The sequence below is a fragment of the Phascolarctos cinereus genome, unplaced genomic scaffold (assembly GCF_003287225.1).
Source record: "Phascolarctos cinereus isolate Bilbo 61053 unplaced genomic scaffold, phaCin_HiC Scaffold_5;HRSCAF=322, whole genome shotgun sequence".
NCBI lineage: Eukaryota > Metazoa > Chordata > Mammalia > Diprotodontia > Phascolarctidae > Phascolarctos > Phascolarctos cinereus.
Genome location: NW_027555958.1, coordinates 247476171 through 247503524, shown reverse-complemented (window position 1 = coordinate 247503524; position 27354 = coordinate 247476171). Strand labels below are relative to the sequence as shown.

Genomic DNA, 27354 nt, shown 5'->3' with positions numbered 1-27354 from the left:
GAGTTAATTTTTCACAGCATGACTACTACTGAAGTGTTTTGCATGACTGCACATGTATAACCTATACTAAGTGGCTTGCCTTTTCAATGAGGGTGGGTGGGGAGGGAGGAAGGGAGAAAATTTGGAACCCAAAGTTTTAAAAATACATATTTTTAAAAAATGTTTTCACACGCAACTGGGAAACAAGAAATACAGAAAGTGGGGTACAGAAGACTATCCTGCCCTACAGGAAAGCAGAAGGGGAAGGGGATAAGAGAAGGGGGGGAAGAGGTAGAAGGGAGGGCAGACTAGGGGAAGGGATGTTCAGAATGCATGCCATCTTGGGGTGGAGGGAGGGACGAGATGTGGTGAAAAATTGGAACTCAAAATCTTGTGGAATGAAATGTTGAAAACTAAAAATAAATAAATTTAAAAAAAATTAAAAGACAGGAACCACTTTTTCCTATCTCCCCTATAACCTCTCTAGCACAGAGCTGTTCATATCCTACATGCTCATAATGGGAATGTTGAATGAATTCAGACCAGCTCAAAACATACTATGGATTTGCTATTTCTTTCAGGCTCTGCACTATAGTGGGAAAGCATTGATTTTAATTTAGGGAACAAATTCAAATCCCTGCTCTGACATTTACTAGCTGTGTGCATCTGGAAAGTACCATAGGCTCCTGGGATCATAGATTTAGATCTGGAAGGCAGATCTTAAAGGCTACTTAATCCAACCCCTCTCCTTTCACAGATAAAGAAACTGAGACCTAGAGATTAAGTGACTTGGCCAAAGCTTCACAAGTTGTAAGTCTAAATTTGAAGTCGGATCCTGTGAGTTTAATGCTTCAAGTCCTGTGCTCTTTTCACTGCAACATGATGTACCCCAAAGTTGGTTCCCTTTCTGGGAAAACGGCTGAGCTTTCTGAATGCTTTATGATTTTTTAGGATCCTTTTTTCTTTGTGGGGCAAAATAAAGATTATACCACACCCAATAACCATATATCACAATGTTGAGTGTCTGGGCAGAATTTGGGAACACCCTAGTCACAAACTATACTTGAGGCTTTCTTTTGGATAATTTTTCTGGATTAAACCATGGGCAACAAGCCAGAGAAATGGACAATCTGGGGTCAAACCCGAGTCCTTGGGCTACATACTAGGCCACAAGACACATCACTGACCCTGTTTTCTCACCTGTAAAATGAAAATACTTATTACTACCTAACTCCTAGGCTTGTAATACAAACACATTGTAAACTGAAAGTATAATATATATTACTTTTAAGCCTATCAACTTCTCTTAGTCCCATATTTTGAGCCTTTGGGTTTCTGAGGCCTAAAGAATGTTTATTCCTTTATTCTCTTAACCCCAGCCCAAAACATCAACAGCTATCACAGAAACTGGGACCCTCTAGTTCTCTGGGTCTCAATGGGTCCAAGTTACATTTCTTGAGTTCCTGAGATAGGGGACTAATAAACCAGATGCCCAGGTCCCTGAAGGGAGTAGGGACTGTGAAGATGAAAGGAGGATCAAGATACTTTTAAACTATGGGTAAGGCTTCTCTCCCCTTTCTTCCTCCTCATTCCCCACTTTGGGTGACTAGGAAGCTAACAGAAATTCTTAGCAACCTCATTCAAGAATAAAAGGATATGAATACACAAGGATTATTAGTATGGTTTTATTTTTCCACTTCATGGAAGTTCTGGTATTGTCCATCTTCACCTCTCTGTTCACAGCCACCAAAATGGTGGCAGAAAAACACAGCTATGCCATCCCAGTTGTGGAGATTCTGGAAGAATTGGTACGGGAAAGAGAGGTCAGAACATGAGGCAGGGATATGCTTTGGGGGTGACCAACAGGAATTAAAGGTGGAGAGAAAGAGTAAATCTTTGGGAGGACAGTGGAATCAGAAGGGCAAAGATAAGGGGGTATTGAGGTACAGAAAGATTACTGATCCAGGGGAATGAGGAAGATGTGTTAGATGAACCAGGCCTCGTGTGCATGAGAGAAGGCAACTGAGAACACCCAATTATCTGTATTCCTCCTTGGGTGGATCGAGATCTGACTCATCCTGAGCATCTACCTCAGGGCCAGGAGGCCAGGGATTCTCAGGGGGCTGGGGTCCAGCAGGCCAGGGGTCATCAGGCCGTGGAGGTTGGGGAGTAGTTGTTCTAGGGGGCTCAGGGGGCCAGACTCCACTTTCAGGCAGATCTCTCCAAGTACGACTAGGGCCTGGGGGTGGGGGGTCTTCAAAAACAGGGGGTATCCCTGGCCAGGGATCACCAGGGACTGGTGGGCCCTGTGGCCATGTTGGTGCACCCTCTTCTTCAAGGGCCTCCAGGGCTGGTGGCAAAGGATGGTCATTGCTCCCTGTGATGCCTGTAAAGGACAGAAAAATAGAGTGGGGTGAAGTCACTGGAATAGATGATGCCCTCCCCACAAATGCTATGAACGACAGAATTTGTCTAAATTCTGAAATGGACATTAACCCTGAAAACCAAGAATCTAGAAATTCCTAAATCGCCATGACGTCCTAAATTAATCTGAATTTTTAACTGAACTTGAATTGACCAGTCTGCTACATTGACCTAAACCCTTAAAGGTGTGCAAACTTTGTTGATGAGTTCTCTCAAACTAAGCTCAAATTCAAAGGGCCAACAAAGTAACACATCCTCTTAAACTTATTTATGCTTCTAAAGTGATTATCATCAAATCTAAAATCATTCAAATCTCTCAAATGTCTTTTGTTCATTCATTCAAACATTTATTAAATACCTAAAGAGTGCAGAGCACTTTGCTAGGCACTGGGGGAAAGATAAAAAGTAGATACATAGATACAAATTTATCCCTGCCTCACAGGGCTTGTAGTCTAGTAGAAGAATAAACCAGAATTACATCAAAAAGGTTTAAAACAACATGTTAGGAAAAGTCTAAGGTGGGAATTGGAGATTAGAGAAGGAACATGAAGGTGGTGGGTATGAGTTGTAAAGGACAGGTAGGAATTCAACAGGCAAGATGGAAGGCAGAAATTCCTCTAAATACTAATATTGGCTATGATACTAATTTCCACCTCAATTCTGATCCATTAACCTCCACACCAAGCCAGATCCCCAAACAAAAGAAACCCCTGAAGTCCACAGCATGACCTATATCCCAAAGATGGTCTGGCCCCAAATTAATTTGATACCCTAAAACATAATACCCTGAAATAGCATTTACTCCATTTTATTTTTTGGATCTATACAAACCTTGGACATCTCCCTCAAATACCTTCCCAACCTGTACCTGTATGTCACCTCCCACTTTTATCACTTTCCTTCCCCCACCCCTCAGATCACCAAGTTGTTCTTGCACCTCCATTCCACTATCTCTCCCCTGCTTCCTCTGCTCACCTCCTGCAAGAAGACAAAGAACCAGTATTCCCAGTAGCTTCCAATTCAGCATGATGAAGCGGTCTCTCCTGTGCCCCAAGAGGAGGGGCAGAGATTCAGTCCGCAGTGCCTAGGAACTGACTTTATAGGGAAGAGAGAAAGAGGAGGAGCCCAAGCTCTGAGAAGGGAAAACCCCAATGACTCATCTGGTACCAGTAAAGAGGCAGGGACATAACTGGACAGACTTGTTGGGAGGGGGAAGAGGGGGTTCAGAGAGTTTGCATTTTCGGTGTGATAGCTACTCATTCTAAGCTCAGTCTCAGGGCAGTCTCAGCTGTCCTGGTTGCCAGCTTCCCTGGCTCTCCACATCAGCAATCTGGGGCACCTAGATTCTTTGTCCCTGCCTTGCCCTACCCAAGTAGCTTCCAAGTCAATACACACTCCTCCCCCTCCAGACTCATACTGAGGCCTCCATTTTTGATGTCCTACCTCAGTCAGGAGTCACAGACAGGATGCAAATCATGTTTGGGGAAGCAGCCTAATTACAGAGGCAGTGAAACAGAAGCAAGAATGACGCCTGGCTTTCAGGGAGGCGGGGGGAAGTGTTATATGCCCTTTGAACACAAGGGTCACAGCTGGGACACTATACCTATACATCACCCCTCAGGGTGATCTTTTCCCAGGACACAAACATCTCCCTACAGTTCCTGTTCTCTTCAGGAACCATCTTTGCTCCACATTCCTACCCTTCCTCAGGGATCCAAGTGCTCAACCTAAAAACTGTAAAACCTGTAAACTTCACCCTACACAAAACAACACAAGGAAGAAACTGGAGCAGATTCAGAATGACTCAAGGAAGGAAATAGCAGGAAACCCTAATTCCCCTTTTTGCAGCCAAGCCAAAAAGATTATTCAGCAGAAGTACCACATTATGAACAGTCATCTTCTTTGCCCATCTTCTTCTCCTGTCCCTCAGTGCTCTCCTCCTCCACTTTCCCCCTCTTCTGCCCTCATACAGCTGTCTCTCTAGGCCCCACTCCCATTTCAAAGTTTGTCATTCCTTCGAGTCCTAGAAGTCTTTCAGGTTTCACATTCAATTGCCTCTTCCAGTGGTGAAAGCTTTTCTTTTCAAAATTATTATTTAATGTATTGCTTCTCAATTGTATGAATTGATGCAGACAAAGAAACAAAACTAAGAGCACAATTTATACAATAATAATATTGCAAAAAACAACAACTTTGAAGGGCTTAAGAGCTCTGAGCAAGGCAATGACCAATTACAATTCCATTCATGATGAAACATGCCACCCACCTCCTGACAGAGAGGTGATGGACTGAGAGTGCAGACTGAGGCATACATATTTTTAGATATGGACAATTCAAAAATTTGTTTTGCTTGACATATTTGTTATAAGGGTTTTGTCCTTCTTTCTTTTTTTTTCCCTAAGGTAGGGAGAGACAGAAGGTTGATTTTAATTTTTTTAAGGTTGATTTTAATTGGAAAAAATCTTTAATTGATAAAAAAATTTGCTTCTCAAAATATCATCCAGATCCAAAAAGGGAAGGGGGGATGTGAAAAAGGCTCTTATTCCTGGGAGTGAGCTACAAAGGGAAAATCTTTCATTTCATAGGAAAGGGGAAAGGAGGCATATGGGGCAAAGAGAGCTGCTGGGAAGACATTCTTAAATCCTTAGACAGAATATTTCCAAACTCACAGATCCTACTAAAACCTCCTTTATTTAGTGTAAGAAAATTCAGACATCAAGGCAGATGTAGCTTGGGGATTAGAGCCAGCAGGTGGTCATATCTGCTATATTCTCCACCTGTTCTGTTCCCCTTTACAGCTTACAACTGGTAAGAGGAGGATGTTACAATTGAGCACCTCCCATTGTCTCCCTCCTCTTCTCGAGTGATAACCTCACTCATTTCCTGCAGATCTTCCAGCAATGCAGAGAGATAGGATCCTGAGAAGGAATCCATAAAAGTGGAGTTACATAAGAGAAAGCTCTTATATTTGGTATGAAATGAGGCAGAGGGGAGGGTTTGGTGTGGATACTAAAGAAGAGAAAAATCTAAAAAAAGTTAAGAGATATTGTGGATCCCTAGTGGGTAATAAGGTCCCAAACTTCTTCTGAATTCTACCTTTCAAAAGTTGCTTGGTAGGGTGTTGAGTTTGAGAGGTTCCAGGTCCAGGTTCCAATGATGGGGAAGGAAGAATTGCAAACAGCCGCCGCTGTTTGTATTGGGAAAGGAGACCCTCTTGCTTTAGGGTGGCCTAGGAAGAAGACGGTTAGAATAGATGTTTCTCCATCCCCAGTTCTTCCCAGGATAGAGTTCCAATTTCCTTTGTCCTCTGACTACGAAAGAGAAAAATTATAGCTCATACAGGGGTAAAATCCATACCAACATAAGGTTTTTGTCTCGTTCCAGCTCTTGAAGCCTCTGCTGCAACCGGAAGCCTTCTTCCCTCTGGGCTTCCTCTTGCAGACGTCCCAGCTCCTGGCTACGCTCCTTGTCTCGGGCTGCTTGGCGCTGGGCCTGGCGCAGGGAGACCACTGGAGGGACAGAAGGAAGAGGTGTAGGGACTAATCCAATGGGATTATTGTCAAAGTAGTTCCTGGACAAGGAACTGGGAGCCCAGTGTTCTAATTGCCGATTTCCAGCTAATAGCTATGCAACTTTGGGCAAATCACTTTACTTATCTAGGCTTCATTTATAAAAAAAATGAGAGCTGCTGGACTGAATGATCTTTATAGTTCCTTCTACTTCTAAAATTCTATTCATCTATAAATCTGTGATGTCAGAGGAACAAGAAGGTGCTGTCTAATGCTATTTTCCCTTTCCATGGCCAAACCCCTGAGTTCACCAGCTTTAGAATGTTCCTTCCGGGCTTCATTCAGTCTTCTCTCCAACTCTGAAAGCTGATCTCGAAGCCTCGACTCCACTTCAGCCACCTTCTTCTGTAAGTCTAGGGAGGGAAGGGGAGATCTAAGTCCCATTTTACCTTAGTGTCTGCCCCTGTGAACCCCTTGCCTCAGAATCAGGATCCATGAGCTAGGTATGAGACTGCAGAATGAATTCCCCACCTCCACTCCTTTCAGAATTCTTCATTTTCCCCTGTACCTCTCCCATAGGTCTCTTGCTGCTGGGTTAGCTCCCGCCGAAGGCAGGCAGCCTCTTCTGTGCTCTCCTTCTGGCTCACTCGAGCTGCCTTCAGCTGAACCCCAACCTCCGCCAAAGATTCCTGGGTTTTTTGCAGCTCCTGCTCCAACTGCCGGACCCCCTCACTTAGCCGAATCCGCTCTTCCTCCCCTAAGTATCAGATAATCAATAACGTCACACCACCATATCAGAATGTAGATGCTTGGTTTTTACCCACCATCACTCGCCCCATAAGTATCTTGCTCTCCTACTTATAGTTCTCCATATCTTCAGAGTAAACCCAACCATTCTCAAGAGCCTTGTGCTACCTTGTGCCCGGGCTCGGCCCACTTCCTGTTGGATAAGGTGGGCACTCAGTTGTAGCTCTTTTTCTAGGTGGTCCCTTTCTTCTCTTAGCTGCTGCAACTCAAGTCTCATTTCTTCAGACAGCGGAGGTGGAAGACTGTAGGAAGTAGACAGAGATATCAGGTCAAGTAGAGAGAGCATCACAAGCATCTAACCCTTTTGGCCCTACTCTTTCTCCCTAGGTTCACTTCCCAGGACCAATGGTTCTTTGCCTTCTAATCTTACCTCTGTTCCTGCTGCAGCTGTGCAAGTGCTATTTTCCGAGCCATAAGGCCTTTAAAAATGGGGAGAGAGAGAAAGCAGAGCTGGGTTACTGCAAAAAACAAAGGGAAGAGGCAAAGAGAGGGAAAATGGGAAGAGGTGATCACTGGCTAGATTTGTGAAGGGATACATGCAAGGGAGATTATGGAATCTAAAACACAGAGGATAAATATGAGTGTGGAGGGGGGAAATTAAATAGGAAAAAGGGCATCTGAATGGAATGGCCTTCCTACCTTGAACAGTACGGACCTGTCGGGAAGCATAGCCAAGGCGGCTGTTGAGGCTTGGAAGCTGAGCTACAGCCTCTTCCACCTTAGCTACCCGATCCTGTAGCCAGTTTTGGGAACTGAAGGGACAAGAGAACATCAACTACCCCAAGAACAATCCTCTTTCCTCCCCAAATCCCCTTGCTTTCTGGTCCCTTCTCACCCAAGACCCCTTGACAGAGAAGACATCTAGAATACCTGCTCACTGCATTGGCCACAAGCTTCATGTGCTCCTCAGCCTTCTTTGTCTGCTGCTGCTGCCACAGCCCAGCCTCCTGGGCTCGGGTTAGCTCCCCCTGCAGCACCTGGAAAGGACGGAAAGGAGAGAAAGACTCTGACCAGAGCCCACGATGACTCAGCTCATGCCTCCTTTTCTCATGTACCCACCTTGCTGTTAATTCTTTCTACCTCCACTTCAGCAGTTTTGTCCTGTAGGGATTGGTGCAAGATGGCCGACTCCTGGCCCCAAGACACTACTTCCCCTTCAAGTTCTGCCACCTGGGATAAAGAAGAAATTGAGTGCCAAGTTCCTGTATCCCTAAGGAAAACAACAAGTGGAGACAAAGGAACAGGTTACCCTAAGTAACTTGGTAGCAGAATGCTTAAGGTTCTTGAGGGAAGTGGACACCAATTTAGGGTTACCTTCTCAAAAATATATCCTAATTGTCTAAATATAGGTCACACTCTCTTCCCTACCCCCTACCCCAACTCTCTTAAGAGCTAGCTTTGTACAAAATCTGAATATGGCTGATAAGTATTGTTTCCCAATGTTTACCTATGTATTTTTTCCTCTTTTAAAAGACTTCAATTGAGGAATACAACCTATATTTGGGACACTACATTATTATGCGAAAAGTCTGTTTCTATAAATAATTCAGTGCCTAGCTACTCAGTGTGTTGAACACCGTGCTAGACCTTTGAAAGACTACAAAATTGAGTTAAGATTTCATACCAGTCCTTACACAGTATATATTCTCTTTCAAGGATTTGTCCTTTCAATTAATAACAAGCATTTGCTACATGTCAAGCACTATGCTAAGTACTGGAGATGCAGTGAATGGGAGATGGAGGGTAGGCCTTCTGCAGAAGGTGGGATTTGGAAGAGGCAGAGCCAAGATAACAGAGAAAAAGCAGGGACTTGCCTGAGCTCTCCCCCAAACCCTCCAAATACCATTAAATAATGAGTCTAAACAAATTCAAGAGCAGCAGAATCCACAAAAAGACAGAGTGAAACAACTTTCCAGCCCAAGACAACTTAGAAGATCAGCAGGAAAGATCTTTCACACCAGGGTGAAAGAGAAGTGCAATCCAGCACAGGCTATATCACCAGGGCCTTGGCAAGCAAACCAAAAAAACGGAGCCACTGAATCGGTAGCTGCAGTAGCTGCAGCGGCTGCTTCTGGAGCTCTCACCCACAGATGGTCAGAAGATTACAGGGGTCTCTTTGCTAGCACTGAGGTAGAACTCTGTTGCTTTGCCTATATTCAGATCCAGATCCTGGGTGGCAGTCCCAGGGCAAGAAGGAGCACTAGCACACCAGAGCTTGAGGCCACAGTGGAGCAGGGTCCCTCCTCACAGTTCCAGGGCAGAAAAGAGAGCTTGTGGTCACTCACAGAACAAAGCACAGGCCAGGAGAGTAGTAAATGCATCTCTCTTTAGATCATACCACCTTGGATACCACCTTGGAAGAACTCGAAACTTACAGGTTCCTAGAAGTATCTCTGAAAACAGCTGCCAAAACCCTTGAAGCTTGGGACAGTGTGCCCTCCACCCTGGAAGCAGAGCCCTACTTAAACAAAGAGTTAAAAGTCAAGTAATAGGTTAAGTATATGAGCAAACAACAGAAAAAAAAAACTCTGACCATAGAAAGTTACTACAGTGACAAGGAAAAGCAAAACAAACAAAGATAACAAAGTCAAAGCTTCCTACATCCAAAACCTCCAAGAAAAGTATGACTTGGTCTTAGGCCATGGAAAAGCTCAAAAAGGATTGTGAAAATCAAGGAAGAGAAGTAGAGGAAAAATTGGGAAGAGAAATGAGAGTGATGCAAGAAAATAATGAAAAACTATTCAACAGCTTGGTAAAGGAGACACACACACACAAAAAAAAATACTGAAGAAAATAACACCTAGGCCAAATGGCAAAAGAGGTCCAAAAAGCCAATGAAAAGAATGCCTTAAAAAGCAGAACAGGCCAAATGGAAAAAGAGGCAAAAAATTCAATGAAGAAAAAAAAGCAGAATTGGCCAAATGTAAAAGGAGGTTCAAAAGTTCACTGAAGAAAAGAATTCCTTAAAAATTAGAATTGAGCAAATGGAAGCTAATGACCTTATGAGAAATGTTAGCAACTAAACTGTCTCTGTCTGCTCTAAATAATCCGATTTCTAGGACATATAGAACAAAGAACTCAAGTTGTTCTCTAATAACTTAAGAATGGAAATTCATGATCTAAATTTAAAAATACTGCTTGTTTTCTCACAAACTCAAAAGTAAAGGTCTAAATCTTAAAAAAAAAAATTTCTTTAAGTATGATATCTATGCTCTTTTTTTTGATCATGGCATTCAGAGTTCAATCAAGATCTGTTTTCTAGGCCAGTTGTTGTTATGAGAGATTTCATTTTTTTTCAGTCTTTTGACTTTAATATTTCTTGCTGCCTCAAGGAGTCATTGGTCTATTCTAATTTTTAGGCAATCTGTTTGGACAAGGTTCTATAACTCTTGTGCCAAGCTGCCAGTTTTGTTTTTTTTTCCAATTCTTTCTACCATAACTTTTGTTTCTTTTCCAATTTTTCTTTCCTCAAGTGTTCTCATTTTACTTATAAAAAAAATTTAACTAAAAAAAAAACACAAACCTCTTCCTTCATCTCTTCTAGGAATTCCAATTGAGTTTGTTTGTGTCCAAGCTGTGTTTTGCTCTGAGGCTTTGCTTATAGATTTTTCTGGAGTCACTCTCTTTTTCTGGGTTTGTGTCTTGAAATTCCCTGCCACCATAATAGCTCTTTATAATGGGATTCTTTTTTTGTTTGCTCATTCTTCCAACCTACTTCCTAACTTCAGACTTGACGTTAGGGATGGCCTCTGTGGCACTTCTGGGGGAAGGCATGGGCTGGTCCTGCTGTTGCTTTCTTGGGGTACTGTGTATTGTGTTATTCAGGAACAGACTGGGGACCTGCAAGCTTTCAATGCTCCCAATGGGATCTAACCCAGGGCAAAGTCCAACTGCTGTCCCCCTAGCCTGAGCTCTGCAAGTTCTTGACCTGGGATTGCATCTAAGCAACAGCAGACAGCTGTTGGTCTCAGATCCTATTGATGGGGTGCCTGGGTACCTGTGCTTGGACTCCAGTTCCTCCCTGGCCTCTAAAACACTATACCTGGCAATTTCCCTCCAGGCCAAGGACCCATCTCTGGCAATAACTAATGAGTGGGCCCAGTGAGGCAAACTATCTGTCCCTGCTACAAGAACAAGATGACCTTTGTAGAATTTCCTTTATATGAATGAACAGGACTATTTTATACAAGCAGAACTATCAAGTACTGATGCTCACAGTCACCGTATACACTCCAGAGGTCAAGCTATAGATGCCAACTCCTAAAGCTATCTTGTTTCAAACATAACAGACCAAAAACACACCCCTTAAGGAAATCCCCCTCCCCGGTTTTCAGTAGGGAATGACACCTGTGACCGAGGTTGTATGTTATCGCCTAATTAATATACTTGGCACATAATCCCCTGATTTTCCTATATATTTCCCTATTTTTAGATCATTCCTGTTAGGTTGCAAGTTCCCTAAAGAGTTCTACCCACCATGGCAGATTCCTTGAAAATCCTTACCTGCTGTATACCGTAACAATAAATCTTTGCCACTTTGACTTAAAGAATGCTCGAGTCTGTGAATTCATTCCAGATTACCCCAACCTATACTCTGGTCCTTGAGGGATCTAAATCTCTCAGATCAAAACACTATCAGCCAGCCAGAAAGTTCTATTGGTTTAGAGTGACAGAACTGTTGACTCCCCTTAAATCTGCAATTCCTACCCTGATTATTCTTCTGCAGGCTGGGCTGGATGATAGAAGTGAGAAACAGCTCTGCTCCTGGGGTCTAAACCATACCCTTCCTACTTTCCTCTAAACTTCTTCCTTTCCACCCAGGGCCTCCCTACTTGGGAACACCACCCCAGGGCACAAGTCCCCTTCTCAGTCCACTCTGGATCTATGAGAACTAGGTAGTAGGCTGCCAGTTCCTACCTGTCTCTGTCCTAGTGCTCTAGTATGGATCTGGGACCCCCTTTTGCCCTGGACCACAACCTCACCCTGGGCTCTGGAATGTTCCACACATAGCATATTTCTAGTCCAACACCATCCCTAGTGTCAGCAGACCTCTCTTGTCTCCCTGCTATGATGACTTGGATAGATCAAATGACTCACTGTGACTTTCTCTGGATGCCCCCATCAGGATTTGGTCTAGTATATTTTCTAGGTCTATTTAGAGAAGTTTTATGGCAAGCAGCTCAGCTATACTGCTTCCTTCTACTCCTCTATCTTGGCTCTGCCTCCAGTGTAGAATACATTATCTTCCTTGTTTCACCTCATCCCTTTCCCCTCGAAGAATTTCACATCTCCCCAGTCAATGATCTATACACCTAAAAAGTGAGAGTGAGAGTGAGAGAGAGAGTGAGAGTGTGAGAGTGTTGAAAAGTGATGTTACCTTTCCTTTCAGCTTTTGGGCATGCTGACTATGTTCCAACTCCTGGCCTTTCAACTGTACCATCAAGGCAAACACCTTTTCCCTCCAACGGCTCAGCAGGGCCTGAGCCTTCTTGGCTGCATCAGACTCCAGGGGGTTTGTGGGCTGGACCTTCAAGGCAGAGAAGAAACATGAGGTCAAGGCTTCCACGGGAGTAAGGTAAATATCCATTACTGCTCCTGCCTATCTTGAACAACAAAAAGATCAAGATAAAAATGAAAATCTATAAAGTAAGAAGGCAGAGTGATAAGAGGAAGAGTCCAAGAAGAACTGGGCTGGTAAGGGATCCCTAAGTTCCAGGAGGAAGCAAGAATACTTGAATTCTGTGAAGACAGCAAAGCTTACCTTCCGACCCAGCTCCTCTTCCTGTAGGGCAAGGATGTCCTGGAGGCTCTGCACTCTAACCTGTAGCAACTCCAAAGTGGCACATAAGGCATCCCGATCCTCTTGCAAATGCTGGCCATGGGAAGGAGATTCTTATCTATGGTAGTGTCTTTGTACTTGTCCCTAAAATGTGCCTACTTCTCCCTCCCCTCAGGTCTCTGTGTACCCTCTAAGCTAAGAACTGTTCTCCCCTAGAAGCTATGTATATTCATCCTAGAAGCTACATATATTCATCACCTCCAAAAGAATCTCTATCCACCTCCAATCTCCCAACCCATATCTCTATCTCCACCCCAAAGATAAAACCACTCCTCTTATGGCTCACCTGTATCTTCTCCAGCAGCTGCTTCCTCTCCTGCTCCCACGTCTGGTTCTTGTTCTCTGGTGGGATTTGATCCCCTACATACCTCCTAAGCTGCTCAACAAGGGCCACCTGGGTCTTGAGCTCTGCATGGGCCTTACTAAATTGGTGAGTAGGAGTGAGAAAGTAAAGGCTATCACTGAAAGGCCCCAGAAACCTGCTCTTCCCACACTGCTGCTGACTCCTTTTATTGACCCTATATTCCTCCTCACCTTAGTTCCTCCCTTAACATCTTAGCCTCCTTCTGTACAACAGCCAACTCTTTGGTCTCTTTGTCCCTCTTAGATTCCATGGTCTTGAGTTTCTCCTCCAACTCATGGGCCTTGTTAGCCAGGGCAGCAAGAGCTTCCTGGTGAGCTTCAGTCATGTGGGAGATCTCAAGAAGAAAAGAATGACAGCAGGGGCTCAGCAAGAAGAAGCTTCTCACTTTTCCTCTAAAAGTTCCCACTTCCTCAAACTTTCCAGTGGCCTACTTGTCTTCCCTTCCTATGTCCCTTCTCTTCCTGGGCCAATATTTCTATCTTCCCCACTCTCTTACTTTAATTAATCCAATACCTGATAAAGTTGTATTAAATGGCTACTGTATTTTAAGCACTGTGCTAAGCATTGGGACAGATACAGATTCTTAAATTAAGAAATTGTCCCTAATCTCATCAAGTTGATGATCCAAGAGAATATGACACATATGCAATTGTCTATAGTAAAAAAAACATATAATGTGTTTGTGTGTGTGTATGTGTGTGTGTGTGAATAAGGCTATCAAAGAAGTGTAAATTAAGTGCTGTGTAAGGAGAATCAGGAAAATTGTGGGTTTGAAGGCTTTTGTTTGAGCAAGAGGCATTTAATCTAGTTTTTAAAGAACGAGTAGGAATTCATTAAGCAAAGAGGTACTCCAGGTAGGCACACAGTACAATTTGAACAAAGGTACTGAGGTGGGAAAGAACAGGATATATATGAAGGACCATCCAATTTATCCTGAAGCATATACAGTGTACAGAAGGGGGTAATATGAAATAAGGCCAGAGAAGTTTGGGTAGGACCAGATTTTGGACACTCTTGAAAGCCAAACTAAAGAGTTTTAACTTTATTTAGGCAATAGGGAGCTACTGAAGGATTTTGAATAAGTGTGATTCAACCAAATATATACCTGCTAAGGAATATTAATGTAGGGCAATGATGTGAGGATAGATAAGAGTGGGGAGGGTAGTGGTTGGAAGAACTTTTAGGAGACTACTTCAATAGTCTAGGCAGATATTTTAACATATGCTTGGGTTCCAAAAGGAAAATAGGTAGAATACTTGAGTACTAAGAAATAAATGAAAGTTTTGGGAAAGAAGCAGGATATCTGAATTCTGAAAAGTGGAGAGAGAGAACAAAGAGGATGAATGTAGAATGACCTAACTGCCCCAGCCTGCTAGCTTCAAGTTCTTTACTCTGGATTCTCAACATCCTCCTGGCCAAACAGATTAGTGTTCTAATCGAATACCAAAGGATCTTTGCTAAAGTGATTACCTCAGACTAATTCCCTACAATGTGGAACTGAGACAAATCCCAACTAACACCTAATATTTCCTTATTCTCATTTACCTGTTCCTTGTGCAGCTTCTGGGTCTCTTCCAGCTCTTGTCTGTTTTCTTCTTCCAATTTCTGCCGAATGAGCTCTGCCCCAGCCAAGGCAGCACGAAGCTCCTCTACTTCAATAAGCATAGCCTCCTTTGCCTGTCCCAACACTTTCAGCTCCTCAGCCTGAGTTGCCAACCGAGCCTTCTGATGGACTGAAGCCAACCGCAAGGCCTGACTCTCCATCTCAAGACTCCGCATCTCTTCCAGGTGCTGAGTGAACTCAGTCTGGGACTTCAAGCCCTGTGGCCCTACATGGTCCAGGGACCTTTAGGGAAAGTTACAGGTGAGATACGGTCTCTTTGCTCTTATACAAAAAAGGACAAATGGGCCTCTCTGTTCCCATCTAGGTAGTTATGAGGACGACTTCCCTGCTCTGATATGTAGGGATGAGGAAGGAACAAGGGGGCCTCTGGGGAAACTGGAAGTCAGTCAGACACACGAAAGGATACAAAACCTGCAAAAGTAAGGATTCTGTGGTCTACTCTGAAGAGATTATCCTTAACAAATATTTATCTAGCACTTTTTATGTGGAGGGCACTAAGCTAGATGCTAGGGATATAAAAAGGTATATGTCATCAAGGGCCTTAATCTAGTTGAGAAGGGAAGGCAAATACTAAAGACAATAGTTGCATCTATTGCATAGTTTCATCTATTAAGTGTGCCTCATGAATGGTAAAGACAATGAGTGCTAGGATATCTGGTAAGAGTTTTGCTTGAGGTGAAAAAGGGAAGGATTACTGGGTCTTTTGTGGTTGAGTGAGAGAATGAGGAGCCTGAACTCCATTCTGAGGTAGAGGCAGAGAAGGAAATGGATTCTCTCCTAATGTGGAGAGAATATGGGGCTAGTTAATAATAATTTATTGAGAGTTTACTATATAAACTGTCCTAAACTTTCTGAGAGGAGGCAATAAAAATAAGACATGGTCCCGTCCTTGAGAAACAGCTCTATTCTCATTATAATGTTATTTTAGAATCCATGACTACTTATAACAAAGTCCTTTGGTAACTTAGGAGCAAAAAACCCTAGCAGACAAGATCCAACTCCACTGTAACTCCACTTTAAAGCCAGTAATTTTGTTAAGACATTAAAGTACAGTTTAGAAGAGTCAGGATACAGACATGAGACAAGAAAAAATACAAAAAAAAATCAAATAATATGGTTCAAATTTCACACATGAAAGCAGAAGGTACATAAGATCAAAAAACAATTAGAACTGTTTGGTTTTTTTCTATCTTTGTTACAAGTGAAGGCTTGCTGGGCAAGATAGGAGAGAAGGGCACATCTGGAAATTAATGGAATGTAAAAGAAAAAGGCATCAATAAAACTTTTTAAAAAAATAACACAGGAGTGAAGAACAATTACAGGCAGAAGCTAGGATAAGTAGGTCCCTACCTGATCCTTCTTTTGGGATCCTCACTATCACCTGCCCCATTTTGTTCTCTCAAAATCTGTAGTCCATGATGCTTCCATCTATGATCACTGTTATCATGACCATGATGGGGTGAAGGCAGGACCAGGGGCAAGGGTGGGGACTGTACAGAAGTGATCCTGGACATGCCTGGAATGGGCCGTTTCTGGAAATGAGATGGAGGCATGAGCCTGCTGAGACCTGAGCAAAAAGAGAATAGAAGGGTCAGTATCGAAGGTATAGGAACAGAGTGTGCAATCTCCAATTCCATTGCTCCAATTCCTGTCCCTTTTACCAGAAGACTGGAGCATCCTGAAAGTGGATGGGAGTTCCAGGTTCCTTCTCCAACCATCCATTCTTTCCTGTGAATCAAGAGAAACACCTCAAGCTCCAATTCATTTTCCAAGCTTCCAACTAATCCCTGGGAAAGATCCTAAAATAACCTACCCAATTCCTTAGATGATTTAAGGTCTATGCAGCAGTCATTACTTTCCTTTCAAACCTCCCCATCCCTATCACCCCCCTTTTGAAAGAGACAAACTGGAACATCTAGGAAATAATCAGTGGTTGGCCCTATCCAGGTTTGATAAGAGACTCCATTATACAAAATCTATGACAAAAAATAATTTTCTAAGGGAAGCACGATCTAAGGTTAATGCCTCCAGACCCCTGAAGGGTCTACATGGCATTCACAGGACTTTAAGCAGTGCCTTTCCCTCCCCTTACGGCTCTATTTTTCTTATTGATTCTGTGATTTGAAGGTGAGTGAGCACATATGGAATTAAAGGGCTGGGGAAGCAGCTCTACTGGATTGTTTGCTCAGTGTGGCCCTGGGGAAATTCCCTCCCCACACCATTATTCCCAAGACTGATTCCCCCTTCCCCATCAGCATACTGCTTGGCACCAGACGAAGTCTGTAAGATGCAGAGATCTCGAGTTACCATTAACTGCATAGCAACTTTCGGAACCATCTTCCTGGGCAAGCAGGAAGTCTAACCGTCTTTTGCCCGTGTTTAAAGGCTTTTGCTCAGCTCTAGGCCCTGCTCTGGAAGTCCGTCTTCCATCCCACCCTGATGCTCTCATGGTTTCTCTCTCCGTCCCCCTCGCCATCCATTCCAGCCGGCCTCCTCCCCGCCCCCACCCCAGCAGCCCCGTCCTCGGCTCCCTCCCTCCCCGCCTTCCCCTTTATTTGCTCCGCCCGTGCCTCGTCACAACTGCAGCTCTCCCGCCCCCGTCGCCTGCCGGTCCCCCCTCTGCCCCTCAGCGCCCCCACTTCCCCCAAGCCCCCCCTCAAACCGCCGGGCCCCTTCCTCCTGCTCCCCCTTCCCCGGGACCTCCGTGTCCCCGTTCCTCGTCTCTCTGTTACCCCCTCGCCCCACGGCCCCTGACCTCCAGCACTTTCTTTACCCTGCCCCTGACCCCTCAGCTCCCTAGGCCCACGTTGCCCTGCCCCTCTCCGCCCCTTCCCGCCCTCAACTGACTCACTCTCGCGCCCCCTTACCCAGCGCGAGACGCCCCCCTCTCCCGGTGGTCCCACATCCCCCGCCCTCCTCCACAATACACCGCCCCCATTCCTCCCCCTTCTCCACCTCCCGGCCCTCCACTGACTTTCTGCGCCTGCGCAGAGCGGGCTAGCCCGCGGGCTCTTGGATTCGTGTACTTCATCAAGAATGGGGGGGACAAGGGGGAATCGGTACACGCAAGCGCCGTGGCGTCCACATGGTAAACCAATCCAGGGACTCGACCGGTCCCCGCGCCCTTACAGATCCCGCCTCCCCACCGAGCTCCTCCTCCTCTCCCTGAAACCCGGGAAAATTCGATGACCAATCGGGAAGCAAAGAAAGCGGTCGCGCCGGGTCCTTTTTGTGCCCTTCCTGGCCACCACCCAATGGAGTGTCGGCGATGGAATGAGGAAGGTCCAATGGGGAAATGGCATTGGGAGAGGGCGGGGCCTCTGGGGCGCGCGGAATTCGGGCCCCGGGAGTTAACGAAGGTGTTGGGCGCGCCTGTCCTCTGAGGCTCCGCCCCGCTCCTCTCCGGCCCGGCTCTTGCCGGAGCCCTCTGCTTTTGCCAGCCCTGTCAAACCTCAGCCCGAGCGTGCGCGCGGGGACCGGGTGGGGTGGGGGTCCCGTGGAGGGGGCCTGGGGCATTGCCTGCACTGTAGAGGTTTGTATTGCCTGAGGCAGGGGCACGGCACGCTGAGATTGTCCGGCACTGATTGATCCGAAATTAGGCTGCCCGGGCTGGGGGGACCCGCGTTTGCGTTGCTTCGGAAGCAGTAGGACCCCAGGTTTGCACTGCACTCCAGGGGGGAGGGAGGTAAGGGATCTTGCTTCGCTTTACTCCAGAAATAGGAAGCCTCAGCCCGCATTTTCAGGGTTGCAGTCACATCACCTTGAAAGATTCTGAATCCCGCTGACACAAGTGAGGTGTTGGGTCAGGAAAGTTGTGAGGGGAGGGCCTCTGGAAGAGCCCTTTTGAAAGAAAGGGCCACCTCGCCCCCAATTGCACTTGGATGGCTTAAGTTATTAAGCCCCAACTTAATGTGGAAACTGGCCCCAACACCCTCAGTTAACTACCCCTTTATATAACATTGCACAAACTGAGTATACTCTGGGTATTAGTTGCACAGATTATGAGCCCATAATTTAGTGTGATGCACATGTTCTAGTTTTTCGTTGCACAAGGGATGACACCTTAATTTTTTTCTTTCAAGGCCAAGTTGTTGTCCCCCTCGGTTTGCATTTGTTCATCTTTCATTGCACTGGCTGAGTGCCTTCCAGATTTGCACTGCACTGAGAATGTACATCTAGAGTTGAACTGCACAAGAACTGTACTCCAAGTTTGCATCAGAACATCTCTCAATTTTTATTTGCCCAAGGGTAGAAAGAGCTATGTATTCCCTGACTTTAGGAGGGGGTCCATAGGGGAAAGCCCCTCCCCCCATGTTGCCCTGCTTCCAGCTGCTTCGCATGGGGGTTGGGAGGGGTGGAGATCTCTATACTTTTCACCCCCCAACTGGGGCTGGCTGTACCTACCACTTGGGCCTCAGGGCTGATCTGTGTGATGTGGCCCTTCGGCCCCAGTGTGAGCCTGTCCTCATCTCCCCGGTCCATGCCAAGCTGCATGCTGAAGGCCAAGGTGACGACTGGAGAGTCAGCCTGGAGGACTGCAGTAGCTATGGTGAGCCTGGACATGGCTGGCCCTGTTTTTAGGCAGAATAGGTATAAGTAGGTATGGTATGCTTTGAGAAGTTTGTCATTGCCATTAGAATTTCTCTTCCTTTGGGTTAAACAGCAAAGATCAGAAGACTGTCTCCAAAAGGTACCAGCTATTTGTTAGGGTAATGTGATATATATGATGTGTGTGTGTGTGTGTGTATAATTTATCCCCTGTCTCCTACCTGAGAAGGGGGAAAGCCTATCAGAGCAGATTAGCTCCAATGTTGAGTTATAAGATTAGTTCCATTTTTAGTGTTCTGTTATTACAGAATTGTTTCATTTGTCCTGTCATATGATCTTTAAAATAATTATATGAGATAGGTAGTATGAGCAGGTATCCCCATTTTATAGTTTTCTGAGTTTCAGGTTAAGTGACTTAATTCATGTTTCTATAGGACTTTAAGGTTTATTGGCGTTTTCCTATCAGCAATCCTGTGAAGTATATAGTGTAAATATTATTATCTTTGTTATAGGGAAGGCTTACGGGGTAAGGGTATTTGTTATTCCCCATTATACAGATGAAGAAACTGAGTACTAACTATGCTTAACCCAGTGTCCCATAGTTAGTAAATTTCAAAGGGTAACCGAAGTTCACTCCATACACACTGCCCCTGTTTTAGCAAAATAGCAAGCTCTTTCACCTTGGAAAGTAGAAAACAGGGCACCAAGGCGACTGTACACAAGGTAAAGATGTTATTGTGGAGCAAGAAAAAAAGGGGAGGGTGAGTGGGATTCATTCTAGAAGAGAAGAGAAAAGGTAGGGAAACTCTGGCACAGGTTTCCAAGGAGTTGGCAATGAAATTAAATAAATATAGGGACTTTTTAAGATCACATCTCCAAGGTAGACATACTCCCTCTGCTGTTCACTAGTAGTCCAGGTTCCCAAAGCTTTAGTATTTTTCTTTGGTCTGACTGTGTTGTTGTTCAGCCATCCAGCTGTGTCTGACTCTTCATGCCCCATGGCCTTTTTTGTCCACGGGCCCTTGGAGTAGCCATTTCCTTCTCCAGTGGATTTAGGCAAACAGAGGTTAAGGGACTTACCCAGGGTCACACAGCTCATAAGAGGCTGGATTTGAACTCAGGTCTTCCTAACCCCAGGCCCATTGCTCTGTCCACTAAGTCACCTAGATGTCCATAGATTTCAGAAAAGGCTCCTCTTGACCTAAAAGATTTTTTAATGTTTGACTCAAAAGAAAGAGTAGGTACTTCTGTGCCTCAGAAGCCCTAGGGTCCATATTTGTGGGATGGGGGAAATCCCAAAACTAGGACTGTCCCTGTTTGGGTTTCTCTGCCCTAAATGAATGATAAAGCCCCTTTCAGCTTTACCAGTTTACAAAACAGGTCTGGGTTTCTAACTAGCCAGATTGGTTTCTTATTGTCAACAATGACTGAGGCTTTACAGAATAAGCTTTTAAAAGGACTGGGGAAGAATTCCTAACTCTTTCCATTCTGTGCCAACTTTGTTAGGAAACATCCAGGAGTGGTGAGCAGAGAGATTGGGGGAACCCATCTCCCCAGTTCATCAGGAGCCAGGCAAGACAGGAAACTAGAGAGAAGCAAATCCCTTAGACCTGTGAACTCACTGCTTATAGAATCAAGATGCAGATTCAAATTCCAGCTTATTGACTTGCTGTGTTATGGAACAGGTTATGACAGGTCCCTTTCTCTGCCCTAAATGAATGATAAAGCCCCTTTCAGCTTTACCAGTTTACAAAACAGTCCCTGTCCTCTAAGAGCTTGAGGTTACAGTCTGGGTGAGGCTGAAGTGGGAGGAGAGGATATCCATGGTTTCCTTAACCCTCTCAATTTCACCTTAGGAAACCTGGGTATTCTTCATGACTTTTTGACCGTTGTCTTGCCTTCTTTTTCTCTGCCTTTCTGCTCTTCATCTGTTTCTTCTCTCTCTCTCTCTCTCTCTCTCTCTCTCTCTCTCTCTCTCTCTCTCTCTCTCTCTCTCTCTCTCCTTCTCTCTCTCTCTCTCTTCTTCCCCCACTCCCTCTCTTATTTGCAGGCACCTTGGTCAACAATATCCGGCTCCCCAGGGGTCACCAACTGCAACTGAATGATGGTGACCTCCTAACCTTTGGCCCTAAGGGGCCTGTGGGGGCCAGCCCTCCTGAGTTCTACTTCATGTTCCAGCGAGTCCGAGTCCGCCCCCAGGACTTTGCTGCTATTACTGTCCCCAGAGCTGGGGGCGCATCAGGAAGTGAAGGTGGTTTTTGGCCTGTGCTGCCCCCTTGGGGGGCCCCACAGCGTCCCCTCAGCACCCTCTCCCCTGCTCCCAAGGCTACCCTGATTCTCAGCTCCATTGGCAGCCTCAGCAAACTCCAGCCTCAGCCCCTTACATTCTCCAGGGCCCAGGGTGGAGGTCAGGCCGTGACTTTTCCTGTGACCTTTAGGGAGGCGGGGGCCACCCTTCCCACCCCACCTCCAGCCCCGCGGAACCGGCGGAAGTCGGCACACAAGGTGCTGGCTGAGCTAGAGGATGAGGGAGGAACTGAGGAGAGCCCTCCCAGAGTTCTGGCTGAAACCAGGAAGAAGCCTCGAGGAATGAAGATTCCAGTCACTCCCTGTGGGTAAGTGGGGGACCACCCTAACTTCAGAGACACAGAGGGAACTTAGGGCTGTCCCCATCTTTACCAACATCTTTGTTCTCTGGAACCTGCCATCATATCCCCTCACCTCCTCCTTTTCACGCACATGTGTGCACATAAACACCTTTGCTGTGAGAGGACCTGAGCTGGGGGGAGCTCTTTCTCCCCTCTGGCTCAGGAAGAGAGAAGGAATGCTCCCAAGAGAGGAAGGGGAGAGAAGGCTCTGGAAAAACTCCAGGCCAATAAGCCATATTCACCATTCAACTCTACAGATGCCTAACAACTTCTGTCTTAAGAGACAAAGACAGAAGAAGAAACAGGAGCTTGGTAGGGACTATGAGGAAATAAGAACAAAAGTGGGGAGGAAGAGAGGAATGGTAGACATGGGAAAGAAAGAAAAGTGTATAGTACTTGAAGATTTACAGAGCTTTTACCTCATAACTCACTGAGGTAACAAGTATTATCCACATTTTATAGATGAAGAAATGGCTTCAGGTTAAATGATAGCGTTTAAACATACACACATATACACATTCCTGGCCCTTTTTCATAGAGAGACAGTGTGGTACAGTGGCAAGAGCATTGAATGTGGACACAGAGGGCTTGGGTTCAAAATCTGCCGCTACCACTTGCTACCTGTATCACTCTGGGCAAGTCACAGCCTCTGCGGGCACTGTTTTCCTCCTATGAAGGATGAGAATTTGGACTAGGTAGCCTTTGATTTGCCCTTGGGTCACACAGCAAGTAAGTATTACTGTCAGAATATGAATTCAGGCCTCTTGACCACCAGATCAACATTCTTTCCACTGTGCCAGTGCTCTACTCAGAAATGGGGGAAAGTACTTCCTGTTGTCTGCCACACTAAATCAGGTTGGACCCTAAACTCATCCCTAGGAATAGGAGCGCATTTCTACCTTCCCTTGTTCAGGATTTTTCTGTGTCTTTCCACCAAATCCCCTTTCAGAAAGCGACGTGGCCGTCCCCGGAAGTACCTGTCATCTCGGACTTCAGTCCCCCCTCCAGTTGGGGGAGGGGAGCCCTGTGCAGCCCCCAGCTGCCAACCACCCCAGGAAGAGACAGTGGCCTGGGTCCAATGTGATGGCTGTGATGAGTGGTTCCATGTGGCCTGCGCAGGTTGCAGCTACCGGGCTGCCCAAGAGGCTGACTACCGCTGTTCTAGTTGCCAAGCCTAAGGTGATGGAAATCGGTTAAAAAAGTTCATGGCAACTTGCTGCTGCTTCATGGAAATGGGACCCAAAAGCCAGGGGTTGGATATGGTAGGAGTGAAAGGGGTTCTGAAGAGATACTCTCTACTTCCCTTCCCAGGAGGAAAGACTTCCAGGAAGGAATTACTAACTGACTAAGGGACCTTAGCAGTCCCCCAAAGTAACATGGAGAAAAGTGCCTTTTGGCTGTGGTTGTTGTATCAAGGAGTGTCCAGTTGCTAGAGAACATGGAACTGATTCCAGGGTCCTGTTGCTCCCAGATGCCATATGCCTGGGACCAGAGTTAGCCAACTCTGGAAGTCAAGACCATGTCAGATGAATGGCTTCAGGAACCCTAAAATTGGATGAGAAAGATTTCGGAGGGCCATTTACAGTACTTCCCTGGGAGAATCTGGAAAACTTCAGGTTTGGCTGTGAGAGGGCAGGGAAAAGGAGAAAAAAAAAGTTCCAGTATGACTCTGATTCCTCAAATATGCTGCTTCCATCATAACAGCCTACCCCAAAGCTCTACTGGCCATTATGTCCAGTTCCCCAATTTTTGGTCTTTTCTGATCTGCCCTTTCTCCTTCCTGCTTATTTCCAAATAAAGAGCCAGCTGCTGATTTGTCCCTCTGTTATTTTGTTTCCTAACACCATAGACTTCACCCACACTCTTCCTCACAACCACTTTGGTGTGTATTGACTTAAACTTGGCTCTGGGGGAGACCTGGGTAGCCTGTAATCCCAGCCTGAAGAGATCAATGAGATCTATTTCAAAGAAAAAGAATGCCAAATGAATTCAAGTAGAAAGAAGAGCCAATCCAATAAACATCGTGGAAAGAATCATCAACATTTGATGATGGATTGAAAATGGTTTTGAAAAGGAGGGAGGAATCCATCTGTTATCATGACACCTTTGTTCCTTACAATCCCTAACACTGTTTTTGATTGTCACTGCAGCCTCCAATTCCTCTGCCCTTCAGTTTTTCCCATCATCCCTGCATTGCCTACATTCTCCCTTCCCTATCTTGACTACATAGTAAACCAGTTCAACTTTACACTGTCCTCTTCTCTTGGGTCTCTCGTTCCCTTATTTTTGCCCTTTTGAACTTCAATTTTGAATTACTCCCACCCCCTGCTTCTGCTGCTCCATAGGCTGCTGAGGAAAACTCAGAAAACCAGGTTGACTGGACCCACTGCAAATTCATGTTACATCATGTTACGTAATCTCAACTGGGCCCTCACTATACCTCCCTTATCAAAGTGATGATCCCACTCCACACAGTGATTTAAACCTTCCATGACTCCTCCGTGTCTGATCCTCTCAGTTAAGAACCTTTCCTCACTTTTAAAACCTTAACTTTTAAAAATAAGGCCATTTGCTAAGAGCTTGCTTCCTGTTCTCCCCTCTTCATCTTACATCTCAATGGCACTTTGCCATTATCTCCTCCACCCCTGTTTCACATGAAGAGATGGCCCTTCTTGTCAAAGCCAATCATTTTACATGCAGGAGTGATCCCATTTCATCCTGTCTTCTCCAGCAGATTACTTGCTCCATCATTCCTATTCTCAATCATCTTCAGTCTCTCCCAGTCTGCTTGATAGGGTACTTGTACTTGGACCACACTTCCAAGATCATATTTCTCCCTAGCCTTGAAACACTATCCCTGACAGTTTTCTCCCCAGCCCAAAGACCCTATTTCTGGCAATAACTCTTGAGTGGGCCCCAGTGAGGTAAACTATCTCACTACCTCTCCCTGTTACAAGAACAAGCTGTCCTCTGTAGAGTTGCACTTGTGTGAACAAGATTATCTTGAATCAACAAAACTGTCATGTACTGATTCCCACAGTTATCATATATAATCTGGAGGTCGAGTTATAGGCATCAACTCCCAAAGCTATCTTCTTGCAGATGTAACAGACCAAAAATACACCCCTTAGCAACCCCAGTTTCCAGTAGTAAATAATGCATGTGACAATAATGCATGTGACTAAGGTTGTATGTTATCACCTAATTAGCATACTTGGCACACAATCCACTACTTTTCCTATATAAGCTTTTGCATCATTCCTGTTAGATAGCAGAATCTCTTAAGGAGTTCTGACTGCCATATTAGCGTTATATTAAGCCTTTGCCAACTTGACTTAAACAATGCTTGAGTCCATGAATTCATTCCAGACGACCTTGTTCTGTACTTCAGTCCTTGAGGGGTCCCTAAACCTCTCAAACCACATTATACTAGCTGCTTTTCTACTGCCTATGAGCACACCCATGTCTTCCCCATCCTCAAAAAAAAAAACCCTACTTGATCTCTTCTTTCCTGTTAAAAAAAAAAAAACCTGCTTGATCTCTTCTATCCTGTTAGTGATTGTCCCATCTCTCTCCTTTGTAGCCAAGTTTGAGAAGGCTGTCTATAATCAGTGTCTTCATTTCTTTTCTTCTTTCTTAATTCTCTTCAGTCTCGCTTCTGGCCTCATAATTTGAATGAAACTACTTCCTCGAAAGTTACTAATGATCTCTTAATTGCCAAATCTAATGTCCTTTTTTCAATCCTCATCCCCCTTGATCTCTTTGCAGCCTTAGACACTAGCAATCACTGTCTTTTCTTTGATACTCCCATTTCTCTAGGTCAGGCATACACAGCTGGTGGCCAGTGGTCGGCTTACAGCCCTCAGGCCACTTGCAGCATGCCAGATTGTGGCTTGTGAAAAATGTAGAGGAAAACATCCCTTGTAGGTAGAGGAAATCCTTTGGCATGCCACAAATGCAGCCTTGGGCTACAATTGTGCAGGCCTGCTCTAGGTTTTGATTATACTGCTCTCTGGTTCTCCCTGTCTAACCATTCTTCCTCAGGCTCCTTTGCTGTATCTTTATCCAGGTTGCACCTACTAACCATGGATGGCCTCTGAGGCTCTGTCTTAGTCGCTCTTGTTTTCTCCCTGTATTATTTTTCTTTATGATGGTATTTCGCTTCTACTTATTCAACCCAGCCTTTCTGCTTCCAGTGTCTCATCTTCAATTGCCTGTTGGACATCTCAAACTGGATGTCCTACAAACATTGCAAACTCAACTTGTCCAAAATCATTCTCATTCTCTATCCCCAAACTTTACCCTCTTCCCAATTTCCCTATTATTGACGAGGGTACCACCATACTCCCATGCTACCCCCAAAACCTAGGTGTTGTCCTTAATTCCTTTCTCTCAATCCCACCTTTCCCAATATCCAATCTTTTGCCAAGTTTCATCCATTCTACCTTCACAACATCTCTCATATACCCACTTCTCTCCACGAACCTGAAGCAGACAATAATCACCTCCTACCTGGACTATTGAAATAGCCATCTGGTTGGTTTCCTTGACTCTGCTCTCCCTGTGACAGTCCATCTTCTGCTTAGCTGTCATTTTGGTCTTCCTGAAGCTCAAGTCTTACCAAGTCACCCTCCTATTTAATAAACTTCAGTAGCTCCCTAGAAGCAAATATAAATTCCTCTTTGGCTTTTAAAACCCTCCACAACCTGGCCCTTTCATGCCCTTCTAATCTTTACACCTTATTCCCTTCCATGTACTCTTTAATTGAGTGACCCTGACCTCCTTGCTATTCTCTCATAAGACAATCCATCTCCCTACTCCATGTATTTTCATTGGCTCTCCCCCAGTTCTGGAATGCTGTCCCTCCTCATCACTGCCACTTGGCTTCCTTCAAGGCTCAGCTAAAATCTCATCTTCGAGGTCTTTCTCTGTCGCCCTTAATTTAGTGCTTTCCTTCAGAGATTATTTCCGATTTATCCTGTATGTATCTTGTTCATACACAATTGTTTGTGTGCTGTTTCCCACATTACATTGTAATCTCCTTGAGGGCACAGACTTTTTATATTGATGGTGCTTAGCACAGTGTCTAACACATAGTAAGTGCTTAATAAATGCTTGTTGATCAGACACAGGGAAATGGGTAAGTTGGGAAGAAAGCTGATGGACCTAGTTTTCAACGAATAGATGATTCCTCTTTTCAGTGGAGGAGTGAGGAACTACCAGCATGGAATACTGTCTGCATTATCAAATCCAGTCAATTTGTCACCTTAAACTTCCCCTCCCCCCACTTGTTGCATAAGAATGGCTTAACTAGTAGTAGACAGGTATCTGCTGAAACAATTGAAGTAAAAACAAAAGACTTATCAAGTGATGTTGGAACATCCAAGGGAAAACATTCTATAGATATGGGAGAACCATGGAGACTCAGAGCTGAAAGGCTAGAGATCATCTAATCAAAATCCTTTATTTAGTGAGTTGAGGACTGAGGTGAAGTGTTTTACCCAAGGTCACAGAGGTAGCAAATGGCAGAACTGAGACTACAACTCAAGGCTTTTGATTCTAGGTGGGATGTAGACAAAGGAACCAAGAGATCAAGGAAGGCACAGGGTTCT

The 27354-nt window shown here is 45.0% G+C and overlaps 3 protein-coding genes across 8 annotated transcripts; 1 reads left to right on the top strand and 2 right to left on the bottom strand.

Annotated features, from left to right (window-relative positions):
• Positions 1-1648: 1648 nt before the first annotated feature.
• PSORS1C2 (psoriasis susceptibility 1 candidate 2) lies at positions 1649-3462 on the bottom strand. The gene is made up of 2 exons (XM_020974159.2): positions 3379-3462; positions 1649-2365 (listed from the first exon to the last, which is right to left on the bottom strand). Exons 1-2 carry the CDS (start codon positions 3428-3430, stop codon positions 2016-2018), a joined length of 402 nt encoding a protein of 133 aa, XP_020829818.1. The 5' UTR covers positions 3431-3462; the 3' UTR covers positions 1649-2015.
• CCHCR1 (coiled-coil alpha-helical rod protein 1) lies at positions 3409-17620 on the bottom strand. 6 transcript variants are annotated; one of them, XM_078155480.1, is made up of 19 exons: positions 16807-17049; positions 16208-16274; positions 15897-16113; positions 14468-14768; positions 13093-13256; positions 12845-12980; positions 12481-12591; positions 12097-12246; positions 7779-7889; positions 7590-7696; positions 7359-7471; positions 7090-7138; positions 6828-6961; positions 6481-6669; positions 6224-6325; positions 5761-5912; positions 5500-5632; positions 5240-5321; positions 3409-3498 (listed from the first exon to the last, which is right to left on the bottom strand). In XM_078155480.1, exons 1-19 carry the CDS (start codon positions 17020-17022, stop codon positions 3474-3476), a joined length of 2559 nt encoding a protein of 852 aa, XP_078011606.1. In that variant the 5' UTR covers positions 17023-17049; the 3' UTR covers positions 3409-3473. The 6 variants fall into 6 exon arrangements, with proteins under 6 accessions (XP_078011606.1, XP_078011607.1, XP_078011609.1 ...); XM_078155481.1 differs by lacking the exons at positions 3409-3498; positions 16807-17049 and adding an exon at positions 17521-17620 and having other exon boundaries at positions 5076-5321; XM_078155483.1 differs by lacking the exons at positions 3409-3498; positions 16807-17049 and adding an exon at positions 17414-17491 and having other exon boundaries at positions 5076-5321.
• A 22-nt stretch (positions 17621-17642) lies between these two features.
• On the top strand, positions 17643-23555 carry TCF19 (transcription factor 19). The gene is made up of 5 exons (XM_020974153.2): positions 17643-18202; positions 18629-19095; positions 21145-21709; positions 22692-22921; positions 23054-23555. The coding sequence occupies exons 2-4, from the start codon at positions 18858-18860 to the stop codon at positions 22918-22920; spliced, it is 1032 nt and encodes a 343-aa protein (XP_020829812.1). The 5' UTR covers positions 17643-18202; positions 18629-18857; the 3' UTR covers position 22921; positions 23054-23555.
• Positions 23556-27354: the final 3799 nt, after the last annotated feature.

Coding starts and splice junctions, on each gene's coding strand:
- PSORS1C2 (XM_020974159.2), bottom strand. CDS start 3,430: ATGCTGAATTGGAAGCTACTGGGAATACTGGTTCTTTGTCTTCTTGCA. Junction 2,366..3,378: donor TCTTTGTCTTCTTGCAGGAG/GTGAGCAGAGGA, acceptor TGTCCTTTACAG/GCATCACAGGGAGCAATGAC.
- CCHCR1 (XM_020974149.2), bottom strand. CDS start 17,022: ATGGCGAGGGGGACGGAGAGAGAAACCATGAGAGCATCAGGGTGGGAT. Junction 12,592..12,844: donor AGCTGCTGGAGAAGATACAG/GTGAGCCATAAG, acceptor TCCCATGGCCAG/CATTTGCAAGAGGATCGGGA. Junction 7,697..7,778: donor TAGAAAGAATTAACAGCAAG/GTGGGTACATGA, acceptor CGTCCTTTCCAG/GTGCTGCAGGGGGAGCTAAC.
- TCF19 (XM_020974153.2), top strand. CDS start 18,858: ATGTTGCCCTGCTTCCAGCTGCTTCGCATGGGGGTTGGGAGGGGTGGA. Junction 19,096..21,144: donor GGAGGACTGCAGTAGCTATG/GTGAGCCTGGAC, acceptor TCTTATTTGCAG/GCACCTTGGTCAACAATATC. Junction 21,710..22,691: donor ATTCCAGTCACTCCCTGTGG/GTAAGTGGGGGA, acceptor ATCCCCTTTCAG/AAAGCGACGTGGCCGTCCCC.